This window comes from Meleagris gallopavo, chromosome Z (genome assembly GCF_905368555.1).
Source record: "Meleagris gallopavo chromosome Z, MGAL_WU_HG_1.1, whole genome shotgun sequence".
NCBI lineage: Eukaryota > Metazoa > Chordata > Aves > Galliformes > Phasianidae > Meleagris > Meleagris gallopavo.
Genome location: NC_139435.1, coordinates 21,839,905 through 21,865,284, shown reverse-complemented (window position 1 = coordinate 21,865,284; position 25,380 = coordinate 21,839,905). Strand labels below are relative to the sequence as shown.

At 40.0% G+C, this 25,380-nt stretch overlaps 1 protein-coding gene across 1 annotated transcript in view; it reads right to left on the bottom strand.

Moving 5' to 3' along the window:
* Positions 1-19,881, bottom strand: part of PIK3R1 (phosphoinositide-3-kinase regulatory subunit 1) — a 57,464-nt gene extending 37,583 nt beyond the window's left edge. The window contains exons 1-2 of the mRNA XM_085212884.1: positions 19,720-19,881; positions 14,573-15,333 (exon numbers count right to left, since the gene is read on the bottom strand). Coding sequence (XP_085069010.1) covers positions 14,573-14,906 — 334 coding nt within the window. The 5' untranslated portion in view covers positions 14,907-15,333; positions 19,720-19,881. The remainder of the gene's footprint in view (positions 1-14,572; positions 15,334-19,719) is intronic.
* Positions 19,882-25,380: the final 5,499 nt, after the last annotated feature.

Genomic DNA, 25,380 nt, shown 5'->3' with positions numbered 1-25,380 from the left:
CCCTGAGCAACTGCTTCCCTTTGCTTCCCTGCAGCCACCCAGCTCTAGCCTTTTCTGTAACAAGCGAAACCGTGGAGCTGATGTGGGTATACTCCAACTTCACTGAAGAAATTTGAAGGATTGAGCCTCGAGCTGACTCTTCAAACCTGGGGCAGTACTGAATGAATAAATGAACATGCCACTAACATGCTGTGTATTTAAGTGCTACAAGTATACTGCATTTCTAAAGGCCACCACCTCCAAAAAACAACAAAACAGTTTGTCCACCACTCTGCTCCTGACAAGAAGTCAGGTTAGTTAGAAGACAAGCTATCTGCATTTGAAAATATGATGATGCTTCCAATAAATCTGTTTTTCTACATAGTCACAGAGAACGCTTAAAGCTGTAATCACTCAGTTGTTCCAGTACATTGATTATGGGACACAACAAAGAAGTAAAAATACTTGCCTAAGTTGCACAAGATGTGATAAAAAAAAAAAAAAAGTCTTCCAGCTATGATTCAGTAAGGAATGGGTGGAGGCTGAAAGGCTGGAAGGAGTATGCTGCCTTTAGCGCTGGCCAGCAAGGACTGGGAACTGGTTGCTATTCTGTCCAAAGGCCAGGTATATCATACTGGTTGTTTTCCTGCTATGCTGCTGGGGTAGAAAGAATAAAATTAAAATAAAACAAAACAAATGAACTCTTACATGTCTGTTCTATTATCCTTTTCCAGAGGAATACCTCCATCTTCATCATGCCAAAAGAAAGAACAGAGTTACAGTTACCTCTACTTGAGCCCAACAGAAAAATAGACCTCTCTCCTTTTTTATTTGACATTTTAGAAGAATATCTTTCTTTCCTTCTCTTTTTTTTTTTTTTTGTTAATGTGGGCCATGCCAAGAAGCATAAGGATGGCTCACTTGATTCCCAGATGGAGAATCCTTCCAGAAGCTAGCTCCCTACCGAGAACAGAAGGAAGAGGAATGAATAAATTTTAAACTGACCTGATTTTTGTAATAGCCTTATGACTCCCTGTTTTTGAGGGTACTTCACATGACTTGCCTGATACATCAGAATCAGCACCTTTCTACTTATTCCTCCTTCTAGCTTTACCCTTCTAAACTAGTGCTTACATCAGTGAAGACTCGTGTCCTAATTAGCTCAGCCACTTTCACTAAACTTTACTGAGACAATGCAAAACTCTTCAGAAACAGTAAATACAATTGACAACTGGTTTTTCTCACCTGAACACTACTCCCTGCACGTATGTAATTCCTGCAGAACCCCTACATAGCAGCCTCACAAAGCACTGTAATATTTCACAGTAAACCTGCCATAAATGTGCCACTAATTGCCTCTTTTAGATAGAACAATTTGAGCAATCATCAAAACCTAGATCCAGTTTAAAGGGAAACACTTTGTTTTTTTCTTACTTTCTCAGGGGAGACAGCCCTTCTGCTTCTCTTTTTGTTGTGTTTCGCTCCACCAGTCAAGTCAATTTTCCACCAGTCAGCTTCCCACGTTTCAAACATCGCTCTCAAACTGAGAAGTCTTAAGAGACAAAGCAAAGCTACTGGTTATTCTAACAGCATCCAGTCAAGAACAAAAAATGCGAAGCACTAAGTGAATATTCTGATTGTGCTGCAGGAGTATGTGAAGGGATGTGACTGGAAGGAGCAAGTGGTAAGCCACAGGTCCAGACTCCTCTGGAGATGCACGTAATTTGCTTGTTTGGTCTCCAAAACCCTGGAATATTCTAAACTGCTATGTAAAAAGGCTGTGGTGGCTTTTTTGTTGTTGCTGTTGTTGCTTCTTTCCTTGCAGAACAGCTACAAATTACGTATCATCAAATTACATGCAGAAGCTTAACATATACTGGGAATCAATACTGCAGTTCTGAATCAAACTAATCAACACTAAGAGCAAAGTTTCGAAGCTTTAAAGTGTCCACTTACACCATCATCTGACAGCACTCTGTAAAGTTTCAGAGGAAGCTGCCCTCGTTTTCATTTGAGACAGCCAAAAAAAGAAGCAAGGATGAAAGATTTCTGACAGGCCACAAACAGGTGACCAAATTGTACTTACAGTGACAGAAAACTCTAGATTTTCCAAAAAACTGAATTTGTCTTCAAATTAGATAACTTCATGCTTTTACTTCATACCAGCTATCAACTTGAGCCCAAAAGAACAAATCAGAACCACATCGAAGCCCACTTTATCCTGTCTTTACAGCTTCTCAATGCTTTATGTGCATTACTTATTCTCTTACTCTCAGCATTTGTTCTCCCTTTCCTTCTGGCATTCTGTAATCCTGCCAACTGACGAGCTTTGCTTTTAATAAGTAGATCTGCCAACTAAAACACCAGTCTCCTAAGGCAATCAAATAATGAAACACACATGTATATACTTGCACGTAATCTGTCAACTGCTTTTACAGCCCACTACAAATGATTTTTGCAATTTGAGGTTTTCATAGGAGCATGCATTCATATACCCTCGGTTTTCAAAGATCAAATGCCACGGTTCATCAGAGTCCTGTGAGTTGTTTGTACTTAAGACAGTAATGGTCCCACAGTTTACATATTACTATATAGAAGACATGTGGAAATTAAAAAAAAAAAAAAAAAAGAATACAAAAGGTGAACAGGCAACTTCATATGGAAATGTATGGAGTACATTTTTCAATTTTTCAAATTTGGCAGAGAGGTCTGGTGCAAGACAGCACAGATTCTTCCATAGCAGAACAGCCTTCCCATGTTCCTTGTGTGCCTGGTAAGTTACTGAATTATTGTTCCAGTGTCAAGAGCCTTTTTCCTATCTCCCCCAGTACTGATCTATCATCCATATTGACACTTTCTTAAATTCAAACTTTTAAGCTATTATATTCCTAGACAGAAATCTTGCAATAGAATAATCCAGAAAAAAAAAAAAAAAAATCTCTTGTCTGTCACACTGGGATGAAATTGCACTGCCACACCTCTGAGTGAAATAAAAATACAGTTTATGGCATGGCAGAATAAAGATGGTAGCAAAAGCATCTTTTAAGTAAACAAGTTACTAATTGGTATCAGACAACTACCATCAAGTTTCAAGTACTGTAATTTCCGATCATAATTTTCCATAATTTAGAAAACTCCCTGTGGTCCTTCAGAAAATCACAACTACAACACAATGAAAGAAACTATTAGAGATGCATCATAAAATTATAAAGAAAAAAAATACTTAAAGTACGCATCCCTCTAATATGTATATTTCTATTATAACACACTAACAACAAAGGAGAATCTGAAACTATAAATTCTCAGTATTGGGGAAAAAGATTAAATATCACATCTGTTCAATGCATGCACTCACATTCTAATATTTTTTTTTTGCTTTTGATGTTCATAGCTGGATTCCAGCTGGTGAAGCTGTATGATGCAGGCAGAGGTATGACAGTAAGATGTGCCTACTCTAAACAGAATCGTCTTGGACTTCCAATACTCAGCAGCTGAAGCCAGTGGTAGAAAAAGCAGATGGTATGCACTGCTTGTGACAAAGACTCAAACCATCAAATCTAAAGCAATTCTGGTTCTTGGTTTTAGTTACCTCTGTGAACATTTAACTGAAATTTTGAGTTCTGTCTTCAGATTCAGCTTTCTGTAATTGTTTTCCACATGATCTCCCTATTACAAAGAGACCAACCTTAAGCTATCTTAAAATTTTAATTGCTTTGTCATTGTATTTTTGGGCCAATTTGTTCCTCACAGGAATCACGAAGGTCACAACAGTGTCTTGACGATGACAATAATTGTGAGGCTCTTTGAAGGTACCATCAGCAAAACCACTACCAAGCACAAGAGGTAATGAGGAACTCTGCTTCCAAAGGTGAATCTAAATGCTGTGAAGGTGGTCTAAGCCGTCAAACTAAGCAACAAAGACCTCTAAAATGAGCAAACATGAGGGAAAACAGGTCAACTGAATCTGACTTTGTACACTGTGAGAAGGTGTAATTACATCTACAAACATAAGTTCTAAATGCATAGCTTTGTAATCTTAATGATTGGCTAATAAAGTGTGTATGTATGCCCATATATTAGGGTTATAAAACTCTATATTTATCTTAAGTGTAGTAATTTGTTACAATAACAGAATATCAAATTAAAATTGTCACCATATCATTTTCTCACTTATAAGACGCTAATTATCATCGCACTAGATAGCCAAACTGGCAGTTCTGGAAAAAAAATCATCTTTGCCAAGCAGCATGGAATTAATCTTTCATTTGCACTAGGGATGATGACTGAATTTAATGGCAGAAAATAACCTGGTGAAAATAATCTCAGTACTGTCCTAACCAAATACTACAAAATGTCTGTCCCTCCACCCCCAATTAAGACATTTCTGCTACAAAATTTGCAAGTCTTATTTTATAACAGACATGTAAGTAGGTAAAACTTAAGTCTCCTCCATTAAGTACATACTAAAGAGAGAAGTTTGGACAAATTAGAAACATGCCTAAAATAATCTAGATGTTATAAGCTTAACCCAGGAATCATGGAGTGAAATTCCATGCCCTGTGATTGCGCTCACACAAGATGATCCTAACAGTATTTCATTTCCATGTCTTCAACATCCATGAAAAGAAACAGAGATTGTGCTACTTTACATCAGCCTTTAACGTGTGGCATTTTACACACATTTATATTAAATGCAATTTGGTATACTCAAAAGGGAGAATCTTTTCAGAACAGAGCTGGGAGTAATTATAGCCTTTCTACTCCCGACCCTGAGGGCAATGGGAATTTTGCCTGAGAGAAATGAGAATAACAGCTGTGGGATTTGTCCCACTGCTGCTAAATCCTGACTATAGGTCTGATCCTGACCTTCTCAAGTCAGAATGTGTTTTGCCACCAATTTTAGGGAAAACAGAAGAAAAGCCTGCTGCTTCTTGTATGAACAAGTCTTTTAAGTAAACAAAAATCCTATGTATAATATTTACAAGAGTACTTTACAAGAAGATTACTTTAAAATAATCTTATTTTTTTTACTTTGCATCCAAAGATGCAAGAATAAAACTCTTTAAAACTCTGCTTAGAAGAGAGCAGCTCACATTAACAAGCACAGGCATGTCCCATCTGAACTACCAGACGATCTACCACAGTTTTTGATTGACTAGCTGTTAGATCTAACAATGAACAAAAAAAAAAAAAAACAACCCAAACCATTCTCATCTTACTGGCATGTTTTTTTTCTGTGTCATAATAAAACCCTAGATATTTGTCTTAGAGGAAACATCTGGAGAAAAAAAACAACAGTTGGTAACTGTCTTCCCCTTTTTTGCTAAACTGCTGAACTCAATAGTCCTGAATCTTAAATCACTGAAAATGAACCCCCAGACCAGTATCCTTGTCAGTGCAAGTTTTAACATCGGGGATATAAAAGATATTTCACTAGCACAGAGACCAGCGCAGTTTGAAGCAATTATTAGCATTATATGCAACAGATGAGTGCCAAATGTTCCTCTAGCAGACGGTCAGAATTCTACCAAAAGCCAGAAGGACTTCATGCTAGTCACTCCAGGTGATTTACTGTAACAAAAAAAATGTTTCGATAGTACTGGATTGTAAAAGTCTCCTGTTTTAGAGATAAGGTTGCAGCTTACATAGGCTAACAAAAGGGTCTTGGAGTTGTCCACACTAAGTTTGAACTCAAGAGGAAGTTAGAAAAAGCAGTTGAAAGTGGGGAATGCACACTGATCTTTCAACAAACAGTAATAAATTATAAATTCAGCAGAGCAAGGAGAATTCAAACATTCATCCTGCTGTGCTCTTGCAGACTCCTAACTAAGTAAACAAAAGTCCTTTATCTGCAGATATTTGATATGAAGATTTTGCTACTTACTGTTTTGAGTATGAGTTCCTTAACACTTTCTCTACGGAAGAAGCCAGATGTGAGATCCAGTAAAAAAAAAAACAAACTTTTGGTCTCAGAAGTAGCTTACAGTGGAACTTGCCCTCTGTAAGAAAATTGCTTATGTAGGCTATTGAGCAACTACATTATTATGGCTTCAGAACAACTGAATAGATTTGGACTGGCAAAAATATATTCTCTACTGTACTTGAACATCTGTATGGATTCAACTCCAACACACTCAAAATAAGTCATTTCAGAATGTCAAGGGATAACATTTTCTGACATTTCTCTCAAGAGAAAGAATATATTGCAAACAATGCAATGAATACAAGACACAGAATAAACGACTGTTCTACTACTAAAGTCACAAAGTAATCAAGTCTGGTCAGCCAAGAATTTGTACTGCAGAGGAGCTCCCAAATGTCACTAAGTCATCACTGAAGACCCATGCATCACCCACATATGCCGTTCTGGGACCTGTGCTTGACAGAGGCAACAGAACAGTGCACAGAATACACCTTACTGCATCCCGCCCCGGTGTCTTTCAGCTCTAAGACTAAGGCAGGTTAGACAGCCCTCAACTGCACACCAGTCAATTGGGAGAGAAGCAGGAAACCACAGCAGGCTTTGCAATTGCCTCTGCCAGCCCTCACCTGCACCAAACAGCTGTGTAGCAGCCAGGAAACAATTCACTGCTGTGTTCATAAACGCAACAGACTTTTTCACTTCTCCATTCAAGCACAGATTATTAAAAAATTAAAAAATAAAAATAAAAAAAGTCAGCAACAGAGGACTGGAATGTGTCTTCAAAGTGCTAAAAACCATGTCAAAGTAGGAAAATTAGTGCAAATCTTTGCCTTTCAGTGCATATTTCTGGAATGGTTCTGCATAGAGAGATAATGAAGCCCCACAGCTGTGAAATCTTATCTACCACTGTGCATAGTTAGTGGTTTCTTTCATTAATTTTATAACTTAAGTGCTTTGGTCTACCTTGAGCAAGAAGCAGCTTAGGATGAGGGCTTGGAAATTAAAAGGTAACCACACAAACTAAAAGCCCCACCTTTGACACAGACTGCTTGAGAAGCAAGCATGGTGTGCTTTGAAACGCAGATCTGCAGTGTTCAATAACATTTAGAAGCCCTACACCAAGATTAATCCTCCATGCTCATCAGCTCATCATCAGATGGGATGAACAGAACTAGGATGCAATCAGTGAAGATGCTAAACTTTTCTCTCCTACTCCCTAAAATAAATTTTGCACTTATAGTTGTTAACAAGACTTAGAAAACTCAAGTAGTCAAGACTCTGGGAAGGTGTATTCCCTCCTTGCACCACAGAGCTCACCTTGTACCGCTCTCTTCCCTTCCCAGTCCAGCCATGGCACAGTAATGCTGGGACATGCTGCATCAGGCAATTCCAAGAGAGCAAGGAAGAAACTCCTGAACTACCAACATGATGTTCTAAATTGAAATTAGTGAAACTGAGCAACATCTTTGTATTTTTGGGTGTGTGTGGTTTTTTTTTGTTTTTTGTTTTTTGTTTTAAAGACGGAAGTCTCAAAAGGTAACAAAAGTTAATTTTACATCTGGTCTTCCAGTGCAATGTCACATCATATACACAATAAAAATTGCAGAAAAATCAACCTAGGTTAGGCCTTGCTTATTTACTGAAACATGTAATAGCTGCTGAAGAACTAGTGGAAAATGGGTGAACCAGAAAGGGTTCTGAGCTGGATCACAGAGCATAGAACTAGCAGTTGGCCTCCAGGTCTGCCTACTGCAAATAATGCCAAGCACGTATGAATGAATGCAGAGAATCATAAAAGCACACTGCCTGACAGCTAGCTGAACTGTTAAAGACCTTTTTCATCATTCATGCTACATTTTACACAGTAGTTTTGACATACAAGATAGTCCTAAAGGATACTTAAGAGTACAAACCATACGCAATCACATCTTTCCCTGGCTTAGAGCTGTAGTGTGTTTTGAAAACTGTCCTGAGGACTTTGATTGTACATCTTTATTACCTAAAAAGGTGTGAACCTACTTACTATTATCAGACGCTGTCTTATAGGTAAACCACGCAAACTCTTTATAAAATAGAATATAAAGAATATTGTTTCTAGACCATTTCAGACAGCATTAAAATACAACAAGAAAAAGGAGATATGTAAGCATAAAAATTTACCCTTGTCAGCACTCCAAGTGATGGTCAGGAATGTGAGAATTTCTACAACAAAGTATAAATAATAAATGCATATATAACATGGAAAAAAAAAAAATCAGTACTTTCATGGATGAAAAGACAACCTAGAATTGATTTTAGAAGTGTATTTTGCTGAAAGCTTGAGTAGAAGTTAAGCTTTATCCTTGGTCATTTTTTTTTATACAGCCAAATATTCTCTCTTTAAATTCTCATAAGTATCTAGAGTCTCACCAAATTGTTCTCAGGACTTAACATCCTTTTCCAGTTGAATTCTTTTTTAAAATCCTGTAATTCCCCTCATCATTCTTAGCTATTAAAATAAAGCAGTTCTTTGTATTGAAGCCTTCAGATTGATTTCATGGATGTTCATCATGGAAAGCAGCTTTGCAGCAAGACACAGATGTGAAAGAGAACACAGCCAGCTGTAGTTACAACACCTGTGTTCTTTCACACAAGAAAATCTGTATGTTTATATGGCATCACACAACTATTTAAGTGGGCATGGCTGTTTGCTCAGGGTGCAGAGTGATCCATTCTTGGCAAATACAAAGCACCATGTGTTACTGAAACTCACAAACTGATGTTATCATATGCAAATTTAAGTAAGAACTATTTGCTAGCCAGTTACTTTTTTTCAGATGTTCCTGGATCACAGTGAAAAGAAAGATCAAGATAAATCCAGTTGAGAGGAGCAGGCTATTTTACCTTTGCTTTGTTCTGCATCTTGCCCCAGGATCATTCATGTCAGTAAGATATATTAAAATACTTCGTCTGTATTACAGAAGGCTAAAGAAGCGCAAACGAAATCACTCAACATGATGCTTCTGTTGTAACTATAGAAAAGTGCATCAAAATGAGCGTAATGTAAAACAGACAAACATTTCTTATAGCAACAAAATTATACAGTGTATTGCTTCAAGTTTCTTAAAGTGTGTGGAGAAAGGTGGGTTTGGGGTTTTTTTTTGAGACTAATTGATACAACTGAAGGAAAAAAAAAAGATGCATCAGCCACACAAAGCAGTTCCAGATCTGATCATCCTCAAGGACCAGCAGGAGCTTCTCTGCTATCCAAGTGGTATGTTTTTCTTCAGAAATAACAACTGTCAAAGTAAAATAAAACATTTTTCCTAAAAACTCTCTCTCACATGGTATTCCATCACAATTTTCGGTATGGAAGACAAAGGCTGTAAAGCTCCTTCCTTCCTCTTGCTTCCCTTCTCCTCCACCAGCAGATGGGGACAAGCATCAGCCAAGAACTTGCCCAGGTCTCAAAAGTGCAGCACAAACTAGCATTTGTATGCATCACCCTGTGCTCTGCATAGCGTTCACAAAAAAAGTATTTTAATTGCTACTTACCACTGCAAAACAAAAAAGAGCTCTTTCTCACTTCAATACAGCTTGCAAAATCTTTTTTTTTTTTTTTTTTTTTTTTTTCCATTAGTGGTAAAAGCAAGTGGTGAGAGTTTTGTTTTCAGAAATGTGGTAATTTGGCAGTTATAAATTTGCCTCATACACTGAGAAACATTACAATGAAGTAGATAGTGAGGATTTCTGGCATTAATTTGCCCCTTTTCTCACTGCAAGCAAAAATCAACCAGCCTTGAGAGTTAGTGACTGCAGGGCGTTCTGATGACACTATCCAAATGAAGACTTGCTCTCGAACTGGGCTTTTAGAACAAGCCAAGGCTCTGCATTGAGTGGCAAATATATTCACCAAATGAGATAGCGACTCATCACTTCACCCCCTGATTTCCTTTTCCATTTGCTTGAATCAGGAGAGATGATGACTCTTCCATTCCCAGCTAAGTCTCCCAGCTTGCTACATTCCACTTGTTATTATATCCCCTACTTAACAAATTAAATAATTTTTCATAAACTCCATCTCTATACTGATTTTATAGGAAAATTAAATATAGAAACAAATTCTACAGCGCATTCACTTCAAGCATGCACAAATGGTTTTCTCCTCTCTGTCAGTTTGGATCCTTGTCAGACATTGCACAACCTGGTCTCTGATAGAAAAGAGTTTCCAAATGTTCTGTCATTATCTTTGTCTAAGTTGCTGATCCGTATCTGTTCAAGGAGAAAGGTAAGGAAACCTGCTGTTTTTTGGTGGTTTTGTCATTTTCTTTTTTTAAAGTTTATTTTTCATCATAAGAAGGAAGAACTTCTGATTATTTTTAGGCTCTAAAACAGCTGAAATTGTATTGTCAACATAAACAATCATCTTAAGTTACACAGGAAGTAGCAGAAAGCTCCAAAACATCTGAACATACAAATTACTCATAAATTTCTGGTCTGCAAAAATGACCTTCACTTGCAAGTGGGAATTTAGCATTTCAAGTGAAGAAAAATATTTGTCAATGAAAGCTTTATACACTGAAGTCTGGTTAAAATCCACTAATTAAATCATTATATTTATATATATATATATATATATATATATATATATATATATATAAAATCCAATAATTAAAATCCACCTGGTAGAGAAGCACCACTGTATGAACCAAAGTACACAGTTGTACCAGATCAGCTTAATCAAAGTTCAGAAGGCTTAGCTGAACTCAGAGGAAACAAGAATCAGAACTACGCAGCTGCAATGTGGGGAAAAAGAAGAAAGAAAAAAAAGAGATGAAGAGTTTTTCCACATCAAGTCTGAGTTCTGCTTTACATAAACTCCGGGGGTCTGGAGGAGATGCAGAGATGATCCTATGCTGGGTGTCTGTCTGTGCAGGCAGCAGCCTGGGAAGAAACGGCAAGCCAGGCGCCAATGGCCTCGCACCAACTGTGGGTTAAGTCCGCCTCTCGATAGCTCTGCCCTGATCAACGTCTGAAACCGAAACCCCTGCTTTTTCATGTATTTTCAGATGCAATCATCACACAAAACAGCAAGGAAAACCAAAACAAACTCAGATGATCTCTAATTCTTCACTCAGAAACGTAGAAGAAAAATGGACAAAACGCAACAGCTCTTGAATATCATTCAAATGTTCTCTGCTATGGTCTCGATCAGTGGTTCTAGCAATTTAAATGTGTTACTGATAAAATAGAAGCATAGACAAAGATTTGACCTAGGTGCTGTAATAAGGAAATGCTTTAACATAACTTGACTAGCAGTTTTATTTGTTTTCAAATTAGCTTTCAATGTTTAAAAGACCTTCCAATTTGTAAGTAGGACTATGACTACACAGGACACTAGCCTGATGGACAGCTCTGCCAGCCCCACTGATGTTTAGATACCTACTGTTATTTGTATCCCAGTATCTGCAGCACCTGGCTGTGCGGTGATAAGTACTGCAAGTTTGATCTAACACTAAAGAATCTGCATACTGATGAGCAAGTAACCACAATTAACAAGGCTGGGAAGAAACATTCAGAATAACTGAAGTCCTGGAGATTGAAATGATTAGAAAATAATTAAAAAAAAAATCTATGCACATGGTAAAATTTAAAAAAGCTCACAGAATTGTATACAAAATCTTTAAAATCCCAATTCATTTCCTAATGTTCTTATTCAAAATATGCACACATGGTATGTACAGTATCGTCTTCTCACAGAAGGAAAAAGGTATAAGGATTACAAATAACTGAGATATATTTAAGGAGTCTGTTTCCAGTTTCCCATTAATTTGTCATTTTCATACACAGCAGTTTCAAATCATTACATGCTGTAAATGTAAATTTGACTGTATTTGGTCAAGCAAGTTTCATACTACTCATTAATTCACTTGAAATACACTTTTGGGGTGTAGAGGCAAGTAACATCCCGGGAAGAATCTTCTGGCGCACTGCCCATGACACTGACTGCCAGACAATATTAACTGTGCTGATCCCTGCACCAAGTTTCAAATGCAGAAACAGCAAAGCTCTTTGAAAGTCAGATGCGCATTTCTGTATTATTCTTATCTTTAACTGAACTGTATTTCCTCCTGCACTTCTGCTATTGTAGGTATCTTTTTTTTATTATTATTACCATTCTTACTTAAAGACTCCACCTTCTTTGAGTTTTTTATAGTATTCTTTCATTGTACTTGCCACACTTGTTTATAGTATTTGGAACACTCTCTGCCTTGGTTCTTTCCTGCAAAAAGAACCGTGAAAGGACACAGGTAAAATTAAGTTTTCCCAATTTCTTTGCAGTATTCACAATCTTAGAAACAATCTACTCCATCTCTTCAGCCATTTGGAGTTCAAATTTCAGTGTTTCTCTCTAATTCCTGGTGCTGAACATAAAAAGAGTATAGGAACTTTTTTTTTTTTTAAATCAGAAAAATATGTGTTTAGATTGTAAGCTCATCCTTAAAAACATCAGTGCATAACACAATGATGTCTCCAGACGGACTTTAAGGTTAAAAATTTCAGGTAAATTAGAACACTTTCTTGTTTCAAAACTCTGTAGAGTTATTAAAAAATAAACATATTGCATGAAAACACTAATCTGTTCTGAAGGAATAAACTTCACATTAGGAGAGACCTTGTCTCTAAGGCTGGGGGCATGATCTAAACCCAAGGAATCAGAAGAGCGTTTCAGCACAGCCTCCCCCAAACCTGCACCAGGATTTCAGACTTCAGCAGCCAGAGCCTCGAACTCAGCCTGTTACAAACACAATCCTCAGGAGCTCAGAAACTGCAAGATTAACACCAAGACTTCTCAACACAGAGCTGTGGCACACGAGCATCAAGGAAGCATGAGCACAGAGATCAAGCCAGTTAAAAGCACTAATGATGTTTAAAGCATTAAGTGCATCAGAGCCTTGGGTGATGGTTACTTCACCGCAGCGCACATGTGAACAATCAGATTTTCCATCCGCTCTCTGCCTCTCAGAATAACCTGTTAACACCAAGGTGTCTACACATAAAGCAGTGGTTATTCTGCAGCTATATGTGATGAAGACAACTATCTCAGCATCTATCCCAGTGGCTTAAGACAGAAAAGAAATATCTTAGCATCTAGAGAAAGAATCTATAGTAGCATCTAAAGAAAGGAATTATCAAAGAAGAAAAAAAAAATCATTCCAGTGCAAGGACCTCACATTCAGAAGTAACTGAATGAGAAACCATGAGACTTGTGTGACTAGAGGCTGTGTGCTCAGGGAGGTGCGACCTAAGATGTAGCCACACACCCAGCTGACCCCTCCCTCTGCTCTAATGATGATGTATATGTAGATACTATACACTAAGTAGCATTTCTTCAGTACTTAAGGCTACTGCTATGCAAAACAATTCTGGTCTACTCATTATTAATCCCTCACCAACCTAAAATGCTCTTCCAGGCTTCCGCTTGGTTGCCACACACAATTTTTAAAAATGCTACTTTTATCTTTGCTGATTATCAGTACAGCTGAATATAACACCACAGTAAGTAAATTGGGATGGAAGCTGATAAACTGACAACAGAGCTTTGCAAAATGTTGCAATTGTTTTTTGAAGAAGGTAGAATGCAACAATACTATTCAGGACAGTGTGAAAGTCAGGATCACATACTTCAACTTTTATTCCCAAAGGTTACAAACTCTGAGAATTTAAAGTATTAGATGCTGAAGCAATACAAAACGTTCTAGAGTTCTGGGAAGTGAGAGACCAATGTACAACTCATATTCAGATAGATGTGGCTTGTTTCTGTGTAAAGTTCTAATATCTGAATGTAAGTAGACTGATGAAGGCTTTCTCATTTTGTTTTTAAATCTACCGCTTTTGCAATTCTTAAGACTTTCTTCTACTAGCAAAAGAATTCCAATCAAATCCTGCCTGAGCTCTGCCCAATATACTTAGCAAATGTAGGTCAGAAAGCAAATTATGTTTATACAAAGGAAGTTATTTCCCTTGTTTATATAAGGGTTATTTTTTCTACTGCATGCCCTACCCTGAAATAGAAATTAAATCCAAATTTCTCTTCATCACTCTACAGTTCATTTTTAAACACCTGCTCTTACTTTAGTGCCAGATGAAAACCTCTGTGACAAAGTTCATAAGTCTCTTGCTAACAGCAGATAATATGATATGAATTTGATGTTTATATGCAGTTTGTACCATCAGATTGACCAAGAAAATTTTTAATAGTGAGTTTGATGAACAACTGAAGGAACCACTTCAATCAGCATCTTCGAAATCTTAAATAAATGCTATCCTGCTCATTCGTTCTCTGTTTTAGCCTTTGTGGTTGTGAATTTTAAGTATATCTTTAAACCCAAAAGATGTACTTTACGGTAAGGCACCGCAGTGACAAGTAACTGAGACAAAGCACATGAGACCACAGATTTTACCAGCTAACTATTTTAAGCACACATAATTCTTAATTGTCTGATTGGATGTAGGCACTAAAAAAAACTGACCAATATGTGTTAGACATGCAAACACATAGTCATATAAGCAATGAAGCAAGAATATCTGAAAAATATGACACAGGCATGTACACACAAACACACACACACACACACACACACACACACACACACACACACACACACACCCTCTGAAGTCAGTACTAACCTTGTTGCTCACTCTCTGCTTCAGCTTTTGCAGGACTTGGTGCTACAGGAAGGGGTCGAGGAGGACGAGGCTTCGGGGTTGGGGGGGATATTTTTTTTCTTCCAATGTATTCTACATAAGTTCCTGGAAAATCCCCCCTCTCCCCTGTGGTTTCATTAAAGCCGTTTAACCAACCGATTTCCTCAGGCTTTGCTTCTTCCCCTTCACTGAATCCAAGGGCTAGTAAGGTACCTTTATTCACAGTTAATATATCTCCGAAGTGTAAGTCAATGTCTTCCTCTCGCTCTTTTTTGTAGTCATACAAAGCTCTGTACTGATATCCTTCAGCACTCATCTTGGCAAATTATTTAACATTCAAAGTGTTATTAAACAGAATCAAAATGCAATTGTCCAGTTATATTCTAATTTACAGACAGATTCAAGATGTTCTAAATGGGATAATTAAAATGTCAATAGCAATGCCTAAGTAATAAAATCCACCAGAGAATCAAAAAGCACCAGGGTCTATCATTTCACTGCTGATGATTTTTAATTCGTGTATTTATTCTGAGTCAGTGACTGTTGCGGAAGAATGTGTTCCACTTCTTCTATGTCTAGCAGAACTCTTCCAAATAGTTCCTTTTCTCAGCTTGCTGTAACTTCCCAATCTCCATGCTCAACTTCAGCTGATGCTCATAGCCAGTCACATCATCTGATGAACTTGCCATAGACGTGCACGTACCTTAAATATTCTGTCACTGAACACTGCACGCATGCTCTTCCTGGAAAGAAAAGAGAAAAATGATACAGTCATTTGTGAACTTGGGATTCTGGTTATGATTTAAGCTTTCTGTAACCCCGGCAGAGATAGTGTATCCCACAAAAGAAGGCAACCTCAAATACATACATAAATACACACATACAGGAATCTGTGCTTTTGTAAAAGATACGTCCAATGTATCGAACCAAATCTCTATTTCTACAGTATTAAACAAGCTGCTATGTACTGTCTTTCTTCTCTGTGGCTGATGGCTCTGACAGAGAGAGGTCTAAGCCCATAAGGCATCCTGTCAATGCAGCATCTAACTCGGCAAGATTTTACTAGTTATCTCCCTGAAGACACAACGCCACAACCCCATGCCAAAAGGTCAGGACAGAGGTGGAGCTCACTGTAATTAGTGCTGATGCACTCAGAACTCAGCGCTGGGCTTTTCAATCTCTTGCTGTTTATGCAGAAAGCAAGCATCACCTCACAACCCAAAACCTATATCCCCAAAAGCTCTTGGAGGGAAGTACTTTTCTCTAATATACAGGAGCAACAATACATCTGAAATTATTTTACTTGATGGATACAATACTTATACTTTCTTACAAAAGACGGGCTTTACCACTCCCCCATCATCCAGATGTTCTTTAATGTGTTTATAGTATAATATTGGAAAAATAACCAGCAACTGAAACAGACACGCCCGGACCACCTAAGCAGCACTAGAGGAAAAAGGTACCAGGGTGTACGCTTAAATTACACTACAGGCAAGAGACTACAGGCCTGTTTGACTCAAGGTTGCCTGACTTAGAGGAAAAATATGACTAAAAAATTAAATTTAGGAAACAGTACCTTAAAGGCACACAGAAAAAGCACACAGTCAAAGTTCTCTAAACATCATTTTGACCACTCATTTTCCTCTCCTTGAAAAGTCAAGCCCACACATAATTTGAAATGCTACACTGGGAACCAGAAAGTGCTAACTATTCAAAAGTGCATCGAAACTCCTGAACTACAGCTGAATAGAGGACCTGAGGGAACTATGCAATACCAGTAGGTAAAATATTAACTGCATACTGTATGCTTAATGCTACAGAAAGCTGGAGTTCTTTGTGTAGCACTTCTCTTCACATTGCACGTGGACAACAACAGACAGGAATGGAAAAGGGAACCTCTGACCTCTCTTTTCCACACCATTTTCTCTAAAGTCTCAGTCAGCAGGTTCTAGGAACACTGTCTGAAAAAGCTAAGAAGTGTTTATAAGAATGCACACGGGCTTCCTTTTTCAGTGTATGGTCCGATCCCTAGCTTGTATGTGGCTTCTCTTAAGTCTGTTGAGTCTAAATATAATTCCATGCAGCTTATTGCACAACATCTCTTGTAAGAGAACACATAAGAAACTATTGCAAGTTCTTGAAGAACTTCCTTATCATCCACTGCAACCAGTTTTGCTATAGGGAAGAATTACATGAGTCTCAATTAGACTTCTCATTTTAAAAAAGCCTACACACAAGTACTTGTTTTAAAATTCTGCATATCTAGTCACATGAATCAGGCCTCCAGTTCCCACCAAAATTTTAATGAGAAATTTCTGTAGCCACTTCTGAAAACCCAAACTATGTGCCTTAGCACATACCACCACACATCACAGACTCTGAAATTAACATGAGGAGAGCTTCACTGATATTTAATTTTAGCTTTTCCTACTAGGAGAAAGTGAATAGGCATGAATTAGGAAGAAAAAAAAAAAAAAGGAAAAAAGAGTGGAAGGAGGAAGAACAAAAATCAACAGCACAAGTATCAATTAAATTGTACAGAAATCTTTTCAAAAGCACAAATTCCTCCCGTAAAGCAAAGAAACAAAAAACACTTTCTCCCCTCAGATTTAAATGCTGGAACTAATGCAAATGTTTCCAATCAAAACCAACAACGCACAGCAAGACCTGCTGGAAAGTTACTTATTCTACTATGCTAAATATTCTGAAATATTTTCTTTTTAAGAAGGGTTCAACAAGTGCCCTGCTACAAGTACTCATTTTACTCCTACTGCCTACAGGCGTTCTGGCTGCTAACCAAATACGTCGTCTAAACACTGCATAATTTAACTGACTTGACTTACTCCTCTGATCTTTTATTATCAAATGTATCATAGCAACTTTACGGACAGATATTTAAAATGAATACTTGTATGTCTTGCATTTGGTCTGACGATGCAGAATTTGAAATGCTGTAATAACAGAAGAAAGAGCTTATGACATTTTTAAAGCATATTTTTAAAAATTCAAAAACTATGAGAACAAAAGGCATGACGTACTTGCATGGCAGAACAACTCCATGCAATGATGGCAGCAAAGCTTCCCCAAATCCAGCAAACCAAAGAGTCAGAGCCACAGCTCTGGTCCATACACACTGCTCAGCACTGCCCCAGGTACAGGGTCCCCACATCCCAACCTCTGACTGATCCAGTGCTCATGCACTCTTTTATATTATCAGCGCCTGTGAAGTTTGGTGTCTCTGAGAACCTTGCAGACAGCCCTATGGTACATGGATGGATAAGGAGCATTCCTCCAGCAATAACGCTGTAGTGTCTCCAAAAATCCCTGTTGGAAAGTTCTTCCTGTTCTCTTCTGCTCTGCTAAGACTCTGTATAAACAGATTCTCTTTACTCCGAGTGGGCTTACACGGTCTTTGCCCTCAGACATTTTGACTCAAACTGATTTAAGCTAATTACTCTTAAAATAAATAGCTTGGAGACCATCCTAAGTAGAGCACAAAAAAAAAAAACCAAAAAAAAAACAAAAACCCAAACACTTTAGGCAAGAAACATTGTTATATTTGAGATGATGTATTACTGGATTTCCAGTTGGCGGGTGGAATCGAAAAGGAGGAGGAAGCATTGTAAAAGAATCAAGTGTTCATTTGGTTTCTATTTACTAAGAGCTTGATCTCAGTGAAAGATTCCCAACTTCAGGCAGAATTCTGGTCACAATGAAATGATTTATGTCATGCGTGCTGACAGACAGAGTCTTTAACATTCACCAGAAAGCTGCAAGAGGTTTGTGTAAATTCAAGTAGAAAAGGAACAAGATGCAAAAGGTTCTCTCCCTGTTAAGATGATGTTTGGCTCCCACCTGGCTGGTACCCAAGCATTTCCTCCCACACTAGCATTCATTTGGGGACAGAGAAGAAAAACAGCTTCTGCTCCATGGATCCACACTACTGCTGTCCAGCCAGAGGGGTGTGCGTGCCACAGACTGTGCACCGCTGGTAAGGCAGTAAGGACTTTCTCTACTTTTCAATTATCACATTTAATGATCAATACCTAGCTGTACTGTCGTCTCTCATTCTTCATTGTTGGTCCCCTAATACCTACTCCAAACACTTCCAGGAAAGTAGAAACTTTCCTTCCAAAGCTATTACATGGTTTAAATTAAGACTACGTACTAGCATGCTAGAGGAGGCACTGGAGTAGCAGCTGCTGCCGCCGCGCTTGGAGCCCGCCTGCTCTCCCCACTAGGTGTCTACACACCTGTAACACCGCGGCTATCTCTAGCGATGCTGCCGCTCTCCAAAAGGAGGTAACAACGGCAATGCCACAGCGAGCAGCATTCTCTTCAAGAAAATGATGCCCGAGACAGCCAGTGAAGTGTTAGGAAAAATACACACGTAACTCCGTAAGCAAATTCCAGCCTTTTAAATACAGCTTTAAAGCCCGTGGAGACCCTACCGCTGAACAACATGCAGACAACTAAGGCATTAACTTAACACAGGATCCTACAAAGCATGTCCCACTCTGAAGCATCTCAAAGCCGCCAAAGGGGCTACAAAGCTGCGCGAGAAAGCGGGCAGCGTAAAGACCGCTTCAGGGAACCCGTTCACAACAGCAGCAACACCGGGCAGGAGGGCAACGCCGCCGCGGTTCGTGCAGCCGCGGGGCAGCCCCGTCGCAGGACGGCCCTCTGCAGGGGCCGCCTGTCCCCGGCGCGGAGACTGCCGCCGAACGCCGGGCCGGCGCTGCGCTCGGCGCCACCGGCTTGACCTCCCGGCCGCTTCCTGCCGGCACCCGGAGCCGCGGGAGGGCCCGGCCTCACCCCGCGCCCCGGCACCGCCGGCAGAGCTCAACCAGGAAGCGCGGAGCCGCGGGGGGAGAAGAGCCGCCGCCGCCGGGACACGGCGCCGTCCGTCCGCCCGCCCTGCCCTGCGCCTGCGGCGCCGCGGGGCTCGGCGGCAACCCGGTGCTTCGGACGGGGAAAAAAGTTGCGGGGACGGCTCCCGCTCGGCCAGTCCCCCGCCGGCGCCCGGCCGCACACGGCCCTGCACTGCTCTGTCCTCCGCCCGCGAGCAGCGCCGCGCTCCCCCCGGGCAGTTCCACGCGAGGCGGCTGCAGCGGCACCCGCTTTACCTCAGCGGCGGCGCTGCCGCCTCCCTCCACGCTGCTGCCTCGACTCCGCTCTCCGCCGAGCGCCCAAGCTCCGCTTCCCCCGGCCGCGCTCCCCGACCCAGTGCTAAGGCGGTGCGGTGCCCGCCGCCGGCGCTGCCTCGGCCCCGCCTCCGGCGCGGGCTCCAACCCTGTCGGCGGCCGCCCCCTTCCCCGTCCCCGAGCCCCGCCCGCTGACAGATCAGGGGAGGTGCCCGTCGCCGCCTACCCCACTTAGCAGTGCGGTGGGTCCCAGGACGAGACTCGCGTGATGCGGGACTGGGGGGTTGTGCTGCCCGCTGCGGCAAGGACGGGTCGGGCCCTACCCAGGCGGCAGCAGAGCCCCAGCAGCTCGTGTGGTGCCACCCGGGGCTGCCAGCCCGGCCCTGCGCTCCCCTCGGTTTGGCCGTCTGGAGTCCCGCGTCTCCCCTCGGTGCTGTCAGTCCCGGCCTCACAGCTAAACCCAGTGCGCTGGGTGAAGGTGGCGGCTGTCTGAAGTAGCCGCGATATTCGTTTGACGCCATAAAGTACCGTCTCTTAGGGTGTCGGAGCGTGCTAAGCTCTGTGCAGTGCAGAGTGAAGTGACATATTCCCTGCCCCAAGGAGCTCACAACCCGAGATGGTTCTGCCAACACGAGGGTGTGACATGACACTACGAGGCTGCAGCAAAAGAATCATGCTTTTGAGATGTGTGTACTGTGTCTGGACAGGTCTCTATTTGTCTTTAGGTAATAAATACTGGTACATATGTTACTGTGAGTCAGTTCTTGTAGATATTGCTGTGAAAGAGGAAGAAGCGCAGTAGGCACAAGTACATGGCACACAGAAATGGAAGGTGGGTGCCAGAAGCAAGCTAAGGAGCCATCCAGACCAGTGCCATGGGATGGTGGATACAAGTGTGTCCTAATTGACAGTAGCTAAATAAGGATGAGAGATGTATAGGCCTTGAAAAGTAAAGTATTTGTGCCTGCAGTGGTGGTACAAATGGGTGCAGCTGTGGTGGAGTGTTAGAAAAAGATGGGGTCAGACTTTCTATTGCACTGCAGAGTTATCTTTCTCTGCTGTGTTTAGTGCGAGTTTTAGGAGGGCACTTTATGTGTTAGAGAGGTGTGAATAAAATTGATTCCGATTGTAGAGGCAGGACACAAGTATCTATCAGTTCCTTAAATACCATATAGGATGCTAAGACTGGTGAAGTCTTAAGAGAACCTTACAATGGAAAAAGAAGCACAGTTTGGCTGGGGGGAAAGGAAGAGTCTGCCTGGCTTTAGTTGGTGGCCGGGTGTTCTTAGACAGCAAGTTAGCTTATGGTCTGGTAACAAAAAAAGCAAGAACAGCTCTACTGCAACATGGTGTTGACATGTTTTGATGAAGTGCAGTAGAGGTAATATGCATGTTTCTGGAATCTTCAGGTTTTGGAGGTATTTTTGCTGAAAAATGTTCTGAAACAAGAAATTTGGAGTGTTGGGAAGAAGTTGAAATCTCTTATCAGTTATAATTTCTGTAAAGCATATTCTTCCACAACTTCTTCCTTTTACTTTGGAGGCAATTTTTTTTCCCCACAATGACTTGCAAGCCTCTATGATGCACTGGCATGCTTCCTGACACCCATTAACCCTTTCTGCATTGATTTATTAGGACTTGCTTCCCTTCAGAACTCAGATGAGAGAAGATGAGAGCTCCCAGCACCTCTTGGAGCAGGAACGCAGATCTGACTACACAAAGGTGTGATAGCAGGGCAAGGCTGCAGCCATGAGGTTGCGGAGTTCAGTCCCTGGAAAACAAAAAATGCTCTCATGTCATGGTCTGACAATCCAAGCACACAGAGTAACTTTTAAACTAAACACTCCTTTTGGAATAAAGACTGGTGTTTTTATGCAAGCAAAAGTATCAGTGTGATTTAATTACTGTATAGTAAAGTGGAAGGCTGAGGGAAATGCTGGCTCTCATCTCTTACTGTTTCTCTTGTGATTTAAATTGCATTTAAAATGCAGGCAGAAGCAAAGTTGAGAAAGTGTTCCATTTCTTCTGTCCAGACTACTGTCTCTTGCATTTGCTGTTGCTGAGGGCAAAAACAGCATGGATTTTGGAGAGGATTAGACAGACTAGCTGGTTGGAATGCCAGTCCTGGGCACTGGCCTGACAGTGGGTATTTAAGGGAACTATAAACCTTTGGAATAATGGATCCTGACCGGTGCAACTAGATGTGTCTCACAGGTGAAATGCAGAGCTGGAGCTAATGGCTGCACTCCCTCCCCAGAGCAGGGTCAGATAGACCTCCTGCCTGCTTCCTTTCTGCAGCAACAGAGCATCTTGAAATCTGTTTTCTTTGCCACAATTCCTCCCTGAATTTTTCTTTTGAGTTCACCACAGGCACATGGCTTGCTTCTTTTTCTGTTGACTGCAGAGAGAAAGGAACCCAAGAGGAGAAAACAGGTGGTAGCAGTAGCCTGCTTTGTCACACTGCTTGCTGGCTGTCATTCTAGGTCTGCTGTGATTCCTTTCCTAAGATGTCTCCAGCTCCCTCACCTTCCTTTCCCACAAACCTCATCATTATGCCAGTGTCTTCAGACACCATTTCCCAAGTTTAATCTTGGTAGGTGAAGGCTGTGCAGTGAGGTTTGCTCTGGCAATGTTATGAACCAGTACTATAGTGTAAATCTCACCAGGCAGAGAGGAAGATGCACAGATTCAAAAGCTGTGTCCTTTTTCAATCAGCTACTTTTGTGAAAGTCCTAGGGCTGTGTAAAGCTTTTCTATATAAAGCTTGTAGTTGAAGTAAGACACATACATATGCCTGATTTGGATACATGTTTCTTGAAAAGGCTATTTTTTGGCCAACAGAAAGTCATTGTGGCAACACATAAATAGGACTGCTTGTAAATCTATGGAGATAAATGAAAACAGGTAAAATACAGGTAGAGTGTGGGATTATTGGGCAACAAGACAAATTCTTATGCTTGCCAAGGAAAACAACTTTTGTGTCTATCCATCAGGATAGCTTGAGGAACATTTCTGACACAGACTGCATTGGGGAACGCAATATAAAAATGAGCAGGTCTTTTGTTTAGTACTAGTAGAGGTTAGGTGATTTGAGCTTTTACATATGACCTCTGAGCAGGCTTTCTGTAGTAAAGGTCGTCAGCACTAGAGATAAAATATCTTGAAAATTCTCTTCCCTCTACCAAAAGTGTTCAGCTTGATTTTCAGAAATAAAAAAATTAAAATATAGAAATTGAGTAGAGAGGAAAAACTGCAAACAGGCATCAAAGAGAATCTGTGGGGAAAGCACAGTTCTCCAAAATTTGGATTTGTGTCACTAGCACTGGCAAACCCACTTTTTCTTCTTTATTGGCATGTTAAGCAGGGAGATTCCTTCTGTTTTTTCTAAGATCTGTCAAGGCAAATCCATGTGAAAAATAATATACCTAGATTAGTGGATTTTCTCATTGCAGAATCTGATTTCCTGTAGTAGTATGGGCAAAGGTAGACAAGGCAGTACAGAGATCTTTATTGGAATATACCTTACATGTGATGAATGCTAATGACTTATGTCATAGATGAGTCAGAACATTCCTGTCACTCTTGACATAATACCATAATGTCTTGCAGCAGCGCAGTTTCAGCCAGCTGAAAATTAATGTATCTTTCTTTATCTTTAGGAGTATTTTGTATTAGGAGTATTTCATATTCCTAAAGATGAAAATGAATTCACACAGAGTAAGTTCTATTAGCACATTGCCAAACTACTCATGTAGAATTCCCAAAGGAATGACCATAGTGGGGAGTAAGGAAAACAGCGGGGAAAAAAAATGTCCATAGTTATTGTAGAGTCGAATTAGATACAAAATAAATGAAATAGATCACAAGAAGCATAAATACCAGTGCTTGAAAAGTGTGATATTCTTCTGTCATAGCCAGGACAAATAAAATGTTACTGCTTAGAACTGTGGTTTCAAGTGTGCTTTAGAAGACAAAATATTAGCATGAAATACAAGTTATTTCACTGCCTAGAAGAATTTTAGCATATGAAGGAGAAGAATTAGCTAAAAATAGAGGAATCCAGGAAAGAAGGAGACAAACCTTGAATCAGTTAAGTATCAGGGAAATAAGCCTGACAACCTTTATTTTAGAGCTGGAAGAAAACAGATTAACTGTGTGCTGGTCATGCTAGGCATAGCAGAGCAATTTGATTTGTATTTTATTTCATTTCTGTAGGAACGTTAGAATGGATTCTGTTTGACCAAAAAAGCTAACATCAGCAACAGATGTCTGTATCTGAGCTAATCAGCCAAATCTCCATTTACAGATATTTCCAATTTATTGTCAATTTATTATTCACTTCATGCTGTGGTGAACATCTAAGGCTTTCATTTATTTTTCAGCGTATAGGGCAACTAAGAAGATGGTAGAATCTCTGAAGGCTTTTAGGAACAAACTGGTCAAGCAGCTGCCTAGCTTAGATTCTGGTTGAGCTGCCTTGGGAATAGATGATCACTGGAGTCCTCCATGGTTCTGGAAGTGCTTGTGCACAGTAATTTTCTGAAGAAGACACAAACTGTACCAAATCTTACTTTCACTGAGGTAAGCTTTCTCACCAGCAACTGAGGTGGGTTCTAAACGATTCCTCTGTCCCCCAGATGATATTAAAACACCAGATTACCATAGATGAAAAAGCTGAGGGTCATTCCATTGCATCAGTTAGAAAGGAGTCTATCCGGTTTGCTTTGGAACACATCCAAAACACAGAACTAGTGGAAAACAAGATTTCTGTGCACAGATGACAGCCTGAAAGTATTTTGTATTCATTGAAAGTCTTCAAAATATTTGGCTTAAAAACCAAACTATTTTTAATCATCTGAAAGTTGACTTTTTATGTAATCTTCTTCTCTGGTCTGATAATTTTTGCTTGCATGAAAATTTACATTTGTGGAGAATCCTTTTTAAATTAAAAAGAATTTTTTTTTTTTCAGATCTACAGGGTATTAAGGCAAATAATTAGACAATGTTTTTCTATCTTTGAAGCACAGTGTAATTGATAAAAATAGTGTTATAAATATGATATCTGCAAATGCAACATCTGTGTTTATCTTTCAACCATATAAAATTACATAAACATAGATTCTGCTTTTTATGAAATCTATGAGTAATTCCTCCTCGCTCTCTCAGTGCTTGTATGCTAAGTGATAGAAAAGTCTAGGCTTGACAGCCGTGCAAGACTCATGTCTTCTGTGTAGACGAGTGAAGCAGCATGAACAGAAATCTTAGAAGTTCTCATGTGTGCTGTATTGTTTGTGCACCCAATATTTATCAGCACTCTCTGAATATGACCAACAGTAGTAATAAGACTCCCATGAGTAATAATCAATCACAGTTTTCATGGCTATCTGTAGATGTGTATTCTATTGAGATTTGTTTCCCTAAAGAAGCCATTTGCAGATTTCAGTACTGACATCACAGGGAAATTTGCATCCTGCTGTAGTGAGCTCAGTCTGAGAAGCAGAAGTTTAAATTAAGCTGAGATCATCTAGTCATTTTGCATCAGTTTGTATAGAGGAAGAGTTGTCCTAATTTCTTCCAGTAACATCAGAGTAGAAGAGATAACTCGTTATTGCCGATTATCTGGAATATCTTGGACCATTACAT